Source organism: Bos javanicus, chromosome 11 (genome assembly GCF_032452875.1).
Source record: "Bos javanicus breed banteng chromosome 11, ARS-OSU_banteng_1.0, whole genome shotgun sequence".
Classification (NCBI taxonomy): domain Eukaryota; kingdom Metazoa; phylum Chordata; class Mammalia; order Artiodactyla; family Bovidae; genus Bos; species Bos javanicus.
The window spans coordinates 55631229-55645908 of NC_083878.1; the positions used below are offsets into that span (position 1 = coordinate 55631229).

Genomic DNA, 14680 nt, shown 5'->3' on the forward strand with positions numbered 1-14680 from the left:
CAGTATTCTTACCTGGATAACCCCATGGACAGTGAAGCCTGACAGGCTATATAGTTCATGGGGTCACAAAGAGCCAGACAGGACTGAAGCGACTGAGTCCTCATGCACACACGCACACGCACACACAGATACTGACTTGCTGTATAATCTACCTAAGGGTAAACACTGTTTCTGAATGACTGTAAAAAGGAAAGACTCCATCTTGCTTTTGGACTATCTGCAGGTGACATGAAATCTGGGAATAGTAGAAGGACACGGTGGTCTCATGGGGGAGGTGTCATAAGGGGAGTTTGCTGTGGCTCTGTGTGCCAAGCTGAAGTGGGAAATCACTTCCAACAAGCTGATAAAGAGGGCCCTCAGAGCAGCTGCCACATCCTTCCTTGTAATGAATACCCTCCTGACCTTGGGCACTACTGACAGCTGTTCTCACAAAAGCCAATCTGGGCTGAAGAACACCAGTGCAAGAACCCTCAGCTCTGGCAGCTCTGTCTGTCCTTAATACTGGGAGCCTGTGCATGGGAACAGCTGAGAAAAGTGAAAATTCTAGACAGGATATCACAGTGTCCTCTATCTTTACTGGATTTAGATATTATTTTCAAGCCTGTTTTTCACAACTCTTGAAATCTTTGATCTTCTCACAGAGTCTGCTCAATATAGCCCTTACCCCCATTTCCAGAGCAAACCTACTTGCCACTATTATTTACTCCACAATTGTGGCAATTTGTTTGAGACAGACTCTTTAAATCTAGTCTCCAACTTTCCTGATTGAAATTTCACTCATTTACTTTGACATCATAAAAGTAGACTGAGAATTCATAAGCTAACTCAATATTTTTTAAGCACCATCTGGGGCTAGGCCGACATACAGGGATGGGCACAGCATTGGACACAGGAGTCTGACCCTCCTCCTGGACTGTGTGATATGTTTCTTCTGTGCACACTCACTGTCCATGTTGTTACAATCAACATCTCTGTTTGGACAGACTGACTTCATTCCAGGGTCCTAATCTTGATTCTCAGTTGATTGGATTTTAAGTGACACCCAATAAAACAATTTAAAACAATAAGGCCCGTATGTACAAACTTTCAAGTTGTGAACTTTCAAAGATGCCAACATGCATTCCCTAAATTGAGTGAAATTGCAGCTTGCCCTCCATCTCCTGTTGCTAATGATCCTTCAGCTCTACCATCTCCCACCTCCCCTTCCTCCCCCAGTCAGTAGCTCTTCTTGTCTGTTCACTCAATGCTAGCCCCTGTACACCAGCTGTTGTACTGGACTACTGTAGTTTTCAAGGCATTGTATCATAAGATGAAAATGTTTTATTTTTTTGTTTAATTGTTTTATATGTATTATTTGTGTGAAAAGTATCATAAACCTATTACAGTACAGTACTATAGAGCTGACCATGTTCGTTGAGTACCTATGCTAATTTTGTTGGACTCATAAACAAATTGGACTTACAAACACGCTCTTAGAACTGAACTTGTGTGTACGTAGTGGACTCATGGTATGTCATACGAAGTTCTCTTGTTAGGATCTGGATTTATAGCAATATTTTAAACTCTTAGGTTGGAGGAAAAACAACTGCAGTTTTGGACTCTGAATTTTAAATCATTATAACTATGCTCAAGTACATATTTATTAATCAAAATAGGAACCATTACAATCAACACTTTTTTGTCAATGAAAAAAAAAAGCTTGTTTATTCCTGTAGCATAAAAATCCATGCTTCATGATTTGACAAACTCTTGGAAAGCACTGTCTGAGTCCTGCTAGTTGTGGAAGCATTTTCGCTGCAAAAGTTGTCAAGATTCTTGAAAAAGTGGTAGTTGGCTGGCAAGACGTCAGGTGAATATAGCAGATGAGGCAAAACTTTGTAGCCCAATTCATTCAACTTTTGAAGCATCAGTTGTGTGACATGCAGTCTGGAGTTGTCTTCGAGAACTGGGCCCTTCCTGTTGACCAATGCTGGCTGTAGGCACTGCAGTTTTCAGTGTATCTCATCGATTTGCTGAGCATACTTCTTAGATGTAACGGTTTCTCTGGGATTCAGAAATCTGTACTGGATTAGAGGGGCAGCAGACCACCAAACATTGACCATGACCCTTTTTTTGGTGCAAGTTTGGCTTTGGGAAGTGCTTTCGAGCTTCTTCTTCATCCAACCACTGAGCTGGTTGTCACTGGTTGTAGAAAACCCATTTTTTGTCATGTATCACAATCCAATAAAGAAATGGTTCATTGTTATCTCCCAGAATGAGAAGATGGTACTTCAAAGTGACATTTTTTTTTAAATTTTTAGTCAGATCATGAGGCACCCACTTATCAAGCTTTTTCACCTTTCCAATTGGCTTCAAATGCCACATGATCATAGAATGGTTGACACAGTTCTTGGGCAACTCCTAGTGTAGCTGTAAGAGCTCCAGTGACGGCCCTTAATTGGTTGCTGTCCGCTTTCGACGGCTGGCCATCCTCCTCCTCATCTTCAAGGCTCCCATCTCCTTCGTAAAATTTCGTGAAGCACCAGTGCCCTGTATGTTCATTAGCAGTTTCTGGGCCGAAGTGTAGTTGATGTCGCAAGCTGTTTCCACTGCTTTATGATCCATTTTAAACTTGAACAAGAAAATTACTAGAATTTGCTTTCTAACATAATTTCCACAGTCTAAAACACACATAAAATAAGCAGCAAGCAACAATTCAATAACAAAAAATGTAAAGCAAGAAATATGTATTAAAACGATGTGTAACACTGTTACCAAAAGAATATGTGCATGGAGTCTGGCTGCTTGCTGCTCAAAAGCCAATAAGCAGGCCAGGTAGGTAGAAAGGAAACTTTGCTTTATTTCAGATGCCAGCAACTGCAGGGTAGGGGGAGGGTGGCAGACATCAGTCCAAAGGCTGACATCTGTCCAAAGCAGGGGGTGAGAGCTTTTTATAGACAGAGACAAGGGAGGGGTTACATGCAGAAACAGCACATTCATCTCTAACACTCATATTCAATTTGGTCATCAGTGGTCTGACTAGCATCATTTTGGTTGTTTTAGCTACAGCTTATCTTCAGTTCCAGGGGGCAGTTGTTCCCATTTCTTTACAGTCATTCTCAGAACTGTGGCAGCCCAAGCCAACTTATATGCAGAGTACATCACGAGAAACACCGGGCTGGATGAAGCACAAGCTGGAATCAAGATTGCCGGGAGAAATATCAATAACCTCAGATATGCAGATAACACCACCCTTATGGGAGAAAGTGAGGAAGAACTAAAAAGCCTCTTGATGAAAGTGAAACAAGAGAGTGAAAAAGTTGGCTTAAAGCTCAACATTCAGAAAACTAAGATCATGGCATCCAGTCCCATCACTTACGGCAAATAGATGGGGAAACCGTGGCTGACTTTATTTTTGGGGACTCCAAAATCACTGCAGATGGTGACTGCAGCCATGAAATTAAAAGACACTTACTCTTTGGAAGGAAAGTTATGAGCAACCTAGACAGCATATTAAAAAGCAGAGACATTACTTTGCCAACAAAGGTCCGACTAGTCAAGGCTATGGTTTTTCCAGTAGTCATGTATGGATGTGAGAGTTGGACTGTAAAGAAAGCTGAGTGCCAAAGAATTGATGCTTTTGAACTGTGGTGTTGGAGAAGACTCTTGAGAGTGCATTGGACTGCAAGGAGATCCAACCAGCCCATCCTAAAGGAGATTAGTCCGGAGTGTTCATTGGAAGGACTGATGTTGAAGCTGAAACTCCAATACTTTGGCCATCTGATATAAGAAGAGCTGATCATCTGAAAAGACCCTGATGCTGGGAAAGATTGAGGGCAGGAGGAGAAGGATGACAGAGGATGAGATGGTTGGATGGCATCACCGACTCAATGGACATGAGTTTGGATAAACTCTGGGAGCTGGTGATGGACAAGGAGGCCTGGTGTGCTGCAGTCCATGGGGTTGAAAAGAGTCAGACACAACTAAGCAACTTAACTGAACTGAACTGAAGTCCTGGGTAGAGTCTGTCTGTAGTTAACTTCTCCACCTGGGGTTTGGTATCTATAAGACAGCTCACAGGATATGGCTCAGAATATTATCTATAGCCCTTGAGAAAGAACCTTGAGAAGGTCCTTGACAATGCTTAATGACTAAATTATTATTATTTAGTCTCCTTTGACTGTTGTCCTTTCTTTCAACATTTCTCATTTCTCTGATTAAACTTATTCTTTGACTAAGTTTCCACAGGCAGAAGGCATGCAGACAACATGGTGTGGTGGTAAGGACCACAGCCTTCTGCTCCATTTCAACATAACCATATTTATGTAAGAATATATTTCAATATCAAATGGCAAAGTTCAACAATGCAAAACCGCAATTACTTTTGCACCAACCTAAATAGCTTGGAATTGGGAGTTGGCCAAGTCAATGAATGAACAAATATAGAATTCTATATTTAACTACTTGTTGAATCATATAATCTGGTTTGACATTGATATCTCAGCATCATCATACTTTATCTCTCTGCCTCCTAAAGATAAGCTGCCTTCTTGATTAAATTTTCTGTTTCCCTGTGAGCAAGTGAAGAAAATGATTTGATCAGAAAGCAAGAATGATTAAATGCTAGTGTCACTGATTCATAATGTGCCATGTTTTACAAAACACAACAATAATACAGCTTGATACATTTCCCAAGTTATTTTCAGCTTGTGCAAGAAAAACGACAATAGTCAGTTTCACTGATTACTTATTGATGCATCAGTTCAGTTCAGTTCAGTCACTCAGTCGTGTTTTACTCCTTGCAACCCCATGAATCACAGCACGCCAGGTCTCCCTGTCCATCACCAACTCCCAGAGTTCATTGAGACTCATGTCCATTGAGTCAGTGATGCCATCCAGCCATCTCATCCTCTGTCGTCCCCTTCTCCTCATGCCCCAAATCCCTCCCAGCATCAGGGTCTTTTCCAATGAGTCAACTCTTTGCATAAGGTGGCCAAAGTATTGGAGTTTCAGCTTCAGCATCAGTCCTGCCAATGAATACCCAGGACTGATCTCCCTTAGGATGGACTGGTTGGGTCTCCTTGCAGTCCAAGGGACTCTCAAGAGTCTTCTCCAACACCACAGTTCAAAAGCATCAATTCTTTGGCACTCAGCTTTCTTCACAGTCCAACTCTCACATCCATACATGATGACTGGAAAAACCATAGCCTTGACTAGATGGACCTTTGTTGGCAAAGTTAGTATCTCTGCTTTTCAATATACTATCTAGGTTGGTCATATCTTTCCTTCCAAGGAGTAAGCGTCTTTTAATTTCATAGCTGCAGTCACCATCTGCAGTGATTTTGGAGCCCAAAAAAATAAAGTCTGACACTGTTTCCCCATCTATTTCCCATGAAGTGATGGGACCAGATGCCATGATCTTAGTTTTCTGAATGTTGAGCTTTAAGCCAACTTTTTCACTCTCCTCTTCCACTTTCATCAAGAGGCTTTTTAATTCCTCTTCACTTTCTGCCATAAGGGTGGTGTCATCTGCATATCTGAGGTTATTGATATTTCTCCCGGCAATCTTGATTCCAGCTTGTGCCTCTTCCAGCTCAGCGTTTTTCATGATGTACTCTGCAAATAATTTAAATAAGCAGGGTGACAATATACAGCCTTGATGTACTCCTTTTCCTATTTGGAACCAGTCCGTTGTTCCATGTCCAATTCTAACTGTTGCTTCCTGACCTGCATATAGGTTTCTCAAGAGATAGGTCAGGTGGTCTGCTATTCCCATCTTTTTCCGAATTTTCCACAGTTTCTTGTGATCCACACAGTCAAAGGCTCTGGCATAGTCAATAAAGCAGAAATAGATATTTTTCTGGAACACTCTTGCTTTTTCCATTAATGCACCAGACAATGTTCCAAATGGTTTACATGTACCTAATTTAGTCCCCCAAAATAGGTCTTTGAAGTTAATACTTCTCTTGTTTCTGCTTTACAAAGGAGAACTGAGGCCAGAGGGGTGACATAGCCAGCCTGATCCATCTCATAGCAAATCTCAGGTAATCTGGGTTTGAACCCAGGTACTTTGCTCCAGAACACATTCTTTGAACTCCTGAGTTGGGCCACCTCAATTTCCCAGAAAGGATGGGTTCATAAAGCTGCTGGAGTCTGGGTCTGGATCATACTGATAATGAAGATTCTTTAAGAGTCCTGCCCCATCTGATCAGTCTCCAGGTTCTAATGCTTCTATCTCTTTAATTTCTATAAAATCTATCCCCTTACTGTTCACACAGCCACTGTCTGCACTCAGCTTTCCTTGCATTCACTGGCCTGGGTCAGGTAAAACATCTCTCAATCTGTCTCCTTGATTGGGCTCACCCTTCTAATTTCTTCTCCATACTGCTACCAAAAGTATTTGTCTAAATCAGGAATTTGATTTTATTGTATAGGACTACTCAATTGCTCCCCATAATCTATAAACAGAATCTAAACAAATTTGTTGTTCAGTCACTAAGCCATGTCCGACTTCTTGTGACCCCATGAACTGTAGCATGCCAGGCTTCCCTGTCCATCACCATCTCCCAGAGCTTGCTCAAACTCATGTCCATTGAGTCGGTGATGCCATCCAACCATCTCATCTTCTGCCACTCCCTTCTCCTCTTGCCCTCAATTTTGGCAGATTCCAAACTAATTACGATAATCAAGAGGCTCCCCACCCTACATCTCTCTCTGACTGCCCCTCCCACATAACCCTCTCTGCTCCAACTACGAATCAACCCTATTCTTGTGAATACTCCAAATTTTTGCCTCACTCTCATGCCTTTGTTCTGCCCTCGGTTTGTGAAGCTCTGTGTAGGTAAAACTTTTTGCCCCACCTGAATCCATCTCCCCTCTTATGTAAGAACACCCCAGTTGTGAGCAGTAAACCACTCTCTTCTTGGGCTGGTTATCAAATCCCAATTCATGCTTTCTGCCTGCTCTGTGAACACAAGGCTGAGCCCTTTAATAATTGTTCCTTTGTTAAGTTTTGTAGGGAGAATGTGCCAGATAGGCGACAGAGGAGGAAGGGGTTTTGTTTGCTGGTCCTGGAGGGCTCCCTGGACAGAGGCAGCAGCAGGGGCAGCATCTCCAACACCAGGTGCCCCCAGGGGTGATTCTGTAGTACAGTGTCTCCAGAAAGACATCTCTTCATGAGCAGTTTTTTTCTTGACTCCCTAAAGGGCAGATTTCTAGCAAGCTTCATTGGCTTGTGTGGCACCTCAGTGGCACCTCTATAATCCAGTGATCCAGGAACATCTGGATCCTGGTCCTGATGTGGGTGGGCTCTCTCTCAAGGGCTCCTTCCATCTGCCATTCCTATACTCCTAAGCATTCTTCCTAGTCAATCCCTTGTTACTCTATCAGAGCTAATAACTATTCACGTTAAACTTTCCGTGCTCAAATTACTGTGATGCTTCACTCTCACTACTGGACAGAATGATGCCTCCTCTACTCTTTGATGTGGGCCAACCTCTTTCCAGGGGGTTCCCTGGTGGCCCAGGTGGTAAAGAATCTGCCTGCAATGAAGGAGACCCAGGTTTGATGCCTGGGTTAGGAAGATCCCCTGGAGAAAGAAATGGCAACGCACTCCGGTATTCTTGCCTGGAGAATTTCATGGACAGAAGAGCCTGATGGGCGACAGTCCATGGGTTCACAAACAGTCAGACATGTCTGAGCGACTGACACTTTCATTTTCACTCTTCACAGCCTCTTTCCATACCCTCAACTCCTAGCTCTCAGCTTCGAGCTTGGGCTTGTGACCCCAGCCTGTTCAATCTGGTTCAAGCAACTGATTCAGGAAAACACAAGTCTCATTCTGTTCACTGCGACCCATTCCTAAGTCCTGTCTTTCCCAACCACATTGCCTTTCTTCATATTATCCTGAATTCCCCAACAATACATTTGGTTGAACTGATCTCATCCTTGGCTTGTGGGTATGGTGAGGGAAAGGAACAGTGTTGACCAAACTCAGAAATCAGCATGTCCCATTTCCCCTCTAAATAATTAACTCAGAGATATGTATCTGATTTAGAGGCCGACAGAACCAACAAGCTAGTGGAACCTTTATTTGAGCTTCTAAGGAAGAGAATTTCTTCTTTTTTGCTATCTCTAGTCTAGAAGCATGTAATCATGAGAATGTTTTATAGCTACCTTGAGATCATGAGAAAAGGGCCTACAGAGAAGAGTGTTCTTCCTGAGAAAACATAGAAACTGGTCCTTGTCACATGTTTATACCTTGATCAAGCTCTGCCTGAAGCCAACTGCCTCTGGATTTTTAGTTTGGTGAGTCAATATATTTCCTTTTTGAAAGATTAAGTTGGGTTGGGTTTATGTTTTAAAAATGGAAAACTTCCTAATTATTGTATTTTCCTTCCAGATGAGACCATAGCAATATGCACAATTTTCCCAACATGCACTGTACTCTTTCTTACTGTCTCCCCCACCACCAGCCTATAAAGTTTTAAAGGCAGGAGCTGAGTCTTATTTACCTTGGAAGTTATGTATTGTGGCACAATGTTCTGCACACAGTAGGCATCCAATAAGTATCTCTCGAAAGGATAACTAAATAAATAAATTCTAAACAACCCAGCTATATGAAGTTAATGCTATGACAGGTCTGATGAAAAAGGTATGCTAAGAATATGGGCAGTAATTTCTACATTTATAATTAGAGACAAGGATATTTTGTACTAATTGCTTGCTGTTATTCAAACATAAGAGCCACATTATGTGCAGGATAAATTACTGCAACATTGTAAATCAACCATACTATAATCAAAAAAAAATTGTAAACCATATGAGAACTGCAGAAAGAAACATAAGACTATTGAGAAATAATGTTATTGGGGATTCTCTAGTCCATTTGATGATAATGTTACAAAAAGTATAGGTAATATTAAACCTACCCCCAAAACAACTGGGCGGCAGCATTATATTTGGCCCCTGGTAGTCTCAAAGATAACCTGAATTTTCTGAGAAGTTGACTAAAGGGTTGTGTATTCTATATTGCTGTTGGCTTTCCAGGGAGAAGTTCTGAGACAATTGAGAACATCATTATTCAAGGACTCAGCTCGAGTACAGAAAAAAGCGATTGTCTCCTCTGACATATACATGTCTAGGTGAGTCTGTGTGTAATGTCACCACCAACGCCAAGAACCGAACAATAGAATCTGATTACATTCATTCGGAGACTAGGGAAAATAAATATCGCTCTTCTGGATCACTGATTGAAATGCGAAACTCCTTTCCAAGTGTGAAGTGTCACGTCTCAGCCTAACACACTGACAATATCAGCTGATTACAGGATACACCAGGTGTCTGCAGGGAATCACTCACCAGCAACTTCAACAATACAAGTGATTATAGTTCAGTAGTTTTTAATGATGTCTGATGTGCAAATGATTCTTTTAGCTTCACTCAGGAACATCAAATTCCCACTTTGGCGGTAACTCCGCTTTGAACTCTATGTCACTCACTATTTCATCAGTAACTTCTTGAATTCAAAATAACTACAGTAGCAAAAACCTTTGACAGCCCTATCGAATCTTTTATAAAGTATATTCAAGAGAGCTCAACATTAAAGCACACATGAATACTTACAAAATAAAGCAACTAGCTTCATATGAGCAGTTAGAATGCCTATGTGTGTGTGCTAAGCGGCTTCACAGTCATGTCTGACTCTGCAACCCCATGGACTATAGCCCACCAGGCTCCTCTGTCCATGGGACTTTCCAGACAAGAATACTGGAGAGGGTTGCCAGGCCCTCCTCCAGGGGATCTTTCTGACCCAGGGATCGAACCCATGTCTCTGATGTCTCCTTCATTGGCAGGCGGGTTCTTTATCATTAGTGCCACCAGGGAGGCCCGGTTATATGAAAAGATGAACTATACCAGAATAAAAACTTAAGTTTACAAATGTAATTTTAAGGCAGCAGAATGCAAAAACCTATACTCTGCCAATCACACCATCTCTGTAGAATTCCCAATTCTTTACTTGATTTGAACGATTTACTCAGGATTATTCAATTTGCCAACAATTACCTACAGGGTGCGGGACAGAAAATGAAGGCAGGCATTTTAGGAGAATAAATGGACTCTCTTTCATCTACTCAGTGAATTATTGATGCAAAAACATGGAAATATGTTTCTGATAAGAAGGCAATTCTGTCCATGTTCCTGTAAGTTCCTCAGAAACAAGAAAATAAATCAATATCTGGAAAGAACAGCAATAAAGTTTTGGCACATGGCCTAAAAGATAAAAAGTAAAATATTATCTGTAATGCTCAAAGGTAAAATAGCTATGCAGTGGTTAACATGGCAGGAAGCTACAGGACTCCCTATAGCGTAGTAATTAATCTTCAGATCCAACAGAAAATCGGCTTACTACTTTATTATCATTAGGAATCATCTGACACTCTTTTGCCCATCTATGTTCTATCATCCATTTGGTAAAGAAATTCACTTTTGTTTGGAGGAAACCTTGATAACATTATAAATGATCATTTCTAACCTGCTCCATCAAAATAGGTAATGCTATTTCCTTCATCTCACGTGGGTGCTCAGTCGCTCAGTCATGTCCGACTCTCTGCGACTCCATGGACTGCAGCCCACCAGGCTCCTCTGTCCATGAGGATTTCCCAGACAAGAATACTGGAATGGGTTGCCTTTTTCTTCTCTAGGAGATCTTCTTAACTCAGGGATCAAACCCACATCTTCTGTCTCTCCTGCATTTGCAAGTGTGTTCTTTACCACTTAGACACCTGGGAAGACCCTCATCTAAGTTAAAAAAAAATAAATACATGCTAGCAGACAAATTTGTTTATGAGAGGATGTGCTTCTATGGAAAAAACAAAAATGCTAAGTAGAATTGTATACTATGTCTATTTGCAATTAATTGTTGACACATTGTCTTTTTTACCTGGTTGGAGCACTAGTCCCATCATATGACAACAGTGAGAACACCAGAATCTGCAGTTCCCCAAGGACGCCACAAGAGGGCACCATTTCACCACTACTGTCCCCTGCAGAGGTTATACTCTGAGTACAACAAATGTGTTATTTAGTCTTACAATCATTTTTAATTTTATTGCTGACAGTCTGACAGGACTACTTAATATTGCTGGGTTGACCTTTCCATATTTTGTGCTAAATCTTTTTTTTTTTTTTTTTTAACTTCTCTTAATCTGCTGTGTTGGGAAGAGGATATAATTGACTCTACATTAGGACAGGCTGCAGTGTGATACCACCAGCGACAGCACTGGTCAAAACAGACGGATGAAAGGCAGTATTCCAGGCATCAACTGGTGCCATGCAGCACTCTACAGACCCAGACTTCATGAGCACCAGCCACGTGTGGGCTGTTCAGGGAGAGTATATTTTTTAGCTTTCATCACTCCCCAGAAGGGGCAGAAATGGCTTTCCACAGAACGTGCATGCATGCGTGTTCAGTCTTGTTCAAGTCTTTGCAACTCCATGGATTGTAGCCTGCCAGGCTCCTCTGTCCATAAGACTTTCCAGGAAAGAATACTGGAGTGGACCCTCCTCCAGGGGATCCTCCCAAGCCAGGAATTAAATTCATGTTTCCTGCATCCCCTGCACTGGCAGGCAGGTTTTTTACCACTGAACCACCTGGGAATCCCAGCACAGAGAATGCTAACATATAAGATGTAAAGTTAATTTCCTTAGGTCCAGTCCTGTTCTGCTTGTAAAAGAAGACGGTCCCTCTGGGGAAAGATTTTTCTTACAATGTGGCTTTTGAAGACTAGGCAGGTTGTAAGAGAAAGGTAAGAAAATTTTTTCTTCAACACATTTGAGAACAAAGTCATCTGTAGCCTAACAGATGACTAAAAGCCCCACATAACTCAGGTGGGGCTGCAGGAATAGGGCCTGAGAGTGGTTCTGGAATCTGACAATGGTGACAGGTGCCACTGACCAGACACTTACTTTGCACCAGACTCTGTGATAAATGCATCACAGGAATTTCTCTGTTGAGAGCTCCCCTCGGCTATGAGGGCTGCACTGTCATTAGCCCTCATATCAACAGATGAGGTGTTTGAAACCTGAGGTTTTATTTTTTACATTATATATACACATAGGCTTCCTAAATAGTTCAGTTGGTAAAGAATCGCCTGCAATGCAGGAGACCCCGGTTCAATTCCTGGGTCGGGAAGATCTCCTGGAGAAGGGATAGGCTACCCACTCCACTATTCTTGGACTTCCCTGGTGGCTCAGCTGATAAAAAATCTGCCTGCCTGGGTTCAGTTCCTGCATTGGGAAGAATCCTGACAAGCAAGGAACATATGATGGGGTTGGTGGGGCACATGTGCACACAGAGACCCAGTCCAGGTGTGTGAGATGAAAACTGATGCAGCAAGATTGACTTTAGTAAACAGTGGCTTCTTTTTATTGTCAGACTAAGGGAGGTTCAAAGTACATAATTCTATAAAAGGGCAATGATAGACCAGTTAACAAAATAGAATGTAACAGGATCTATATCAAGGTGGGCAGAGGTGGTCAAGTGGCCAGATGCCTAGAAGAGCTGCGTGTGTGTCCCATCACTCAGTCATGTCCGACTCTCTGCAGCCCCACAGACTGTAGCCCGCCAGGCTCCTCTGCCCATGGAATTGTCCAGGCAAAGATACTGGAGTGGATTGCCTTTTCCTCCCCCAGGGGAACTTCCTGACCCAGGGATCGAACACCCGTCTCCTGTGTTTTCCACACTGGCAGGCAGGTTCTTTACCACGGTGCCACCAGGGAAGCCCCTAGAAGGGCTGGCCTGGCCTGAATTACTACAGGGACCAGCACCGCTCTGAATCTCAAGACAAGACCAAGGTGGGCACCCTACACAAGGCCTCTGAAGCCTGAAAGATGCACAGTTTTGTACTCCAGGAAGTAAGGGGAGATTTAAACTCCATGTTTTGAGAGAAGACAATTCAAGTGAATAATCTGTATCTTTGAAAAATATATTATTGAGTATAAATTGAGTATTAGAAAAATTAAGGGCATACCACTTGGGTGAGTAACCAAGTGACCCTGTGAGCGGTGATTGTCAGTCCAGGTCAGCACAGTACTACCCACGGTCAACACCACCATCCACATAAAGCATATTTTGATAAGTTCTACATACGTACAATTTTCAGATGAGACAAAAGCCTCATGACGTCCGCCATGTCCGCCAGGATGAGCAAGCGGGTCACAGCAGACAGCAGAGCCCGTGCCGCCCGTACCATGGTTCCGCGCTTCACCGACGAGCAGGGGTCATCTGCAAATTCCGAAGAAGCGATGCGCATGGTCTCACCTGGAAGACAGACACGGAGACACACGTGGGTAGACAGGAAGCTCAGAGGCCGGCAGTCACTAAGATCTGTGGAGGGGTAATCAGAGCTCTCACTGCAAAACCACCCTGGTCAGGTGGTACCAGCTCCCTCAGTGAAGCTGAGATTTTCAAGTCAGACCCCTTAGTGCCCCCAGACAGGTGCTGTGAACAAGACCCAAGTGTGAAATTATGTTTTTAGCATCAATAAGGAATATGTTTGATTCAGTTTGTCTAAGAGTTGAGATGAATTTGCCCGACCTGAATCATTCTCACTCTCCAAGTCCCTTGAAACCAGTGGTATTTACTAGGCTAGTTGGTTTCTGACAGCTGAAGAATAAAGCTAACAGCTCCAGAGGGGAATGAAACTAAAGACTTTGACCTAATGAACTCGGTTCTCTTAATTGAGTTAAATAGACAATAACAGACTACAGAGATAGTCCATGCATGCATGCTCAGTCACTCAGTTGTGTCCGACTCTTTGCAACCCTAGGGATACAAGCCCGTCAGGCTCCTCTGTCCATGGGATTCCCCAGGCAAGAATACTGGAGTAGGTTGCCATGCCCCCCTCCAGGGGATCTTCCCAACCCCAGGGATCTAACCCAAGTCTCCTGCATTGGCAGGTGGATGTCATTCTATAATACAGAGAACACTTAGGAGACAATTGAACCAATTCAGCAAATATTTATTAGGCACACACTGGTAAAAATTCTCTACCAGAGTCTGGAAATGCAAAGGTGACTAAGAATGCCCTGGGCCCAGGGAGTTCAGTCTAACCAGGACACACATCGTAAATACATACTTAAAATACAGAGATTACATGCCATCATAGACATATGACCAAGAATGAAGGCAGAAAAGGAGGAGGAAGCGATTAACTCATTTAGTGTGAGGCTGGGGGAAAAGCTGTCAATACTGATGGCCTTTGAAAAGCCAAGATGTGTTCACCTGGAAGATGAAGGTGGGCAGGGCGCCTAAGGCACTGTGAAGACCAGGAGGCTCCAGGACTTGGAGGAGGGCACTGAGCCCAGGGAAACGCAATCACCTGAAGCTCACAGTGAGTGAGGGCTGTAGGCAAGAGAGGCGCCAGGGCCTGGGACACTGGGCAAGAGATTTGGACTGTGGCCTCAGGAGGAGATGACTTCACAGATTTTTATTTTGGCCGCATTATGTAAAATAAGCTGGAGGGGTCAAGACTTGTGCAGAGAAAATAGGCAAATACAGTTACAATCTGAGAGAGCAGATGAGGACATAGACCAGAAACATAGGAATGGGATCCAGAGATAAGATCTGTATCAACGAGATGATGAAGGGAAACAGGAAGAGACAAGGGAGAGAATCAAGGATTTGGGGATTAATTATATA

The 14680-nt window shown here is 42.9% G+C and overlaps 1 protein-coding gene across 4 annotated transcripts in view; it reads right to left on the bottom strand.

Moving 5' to 3' along the window:
* CTNNA2 (catenin alpha 2) overlaps positions 1 to 14680 on the bottom strand; it is a 1363902-nt gene that overhangs the window by 904181 nt on the left and 445041 nt on the right. For all 4 annotated transcript variants that reach the window (XM_061432723.1, XM_061432722.1, XM_061432721.1 and 1 more), the window contains exon 4: positions 13134 to 13300. In XM_061432723.1, coding sequence (XP_061288707.1) covers positions 13134 to 13300 — 167 coding nt within the window. The remainder of the gene's footprint in view (positions 1 to 13133; positions 13301 to 14680) is intronic.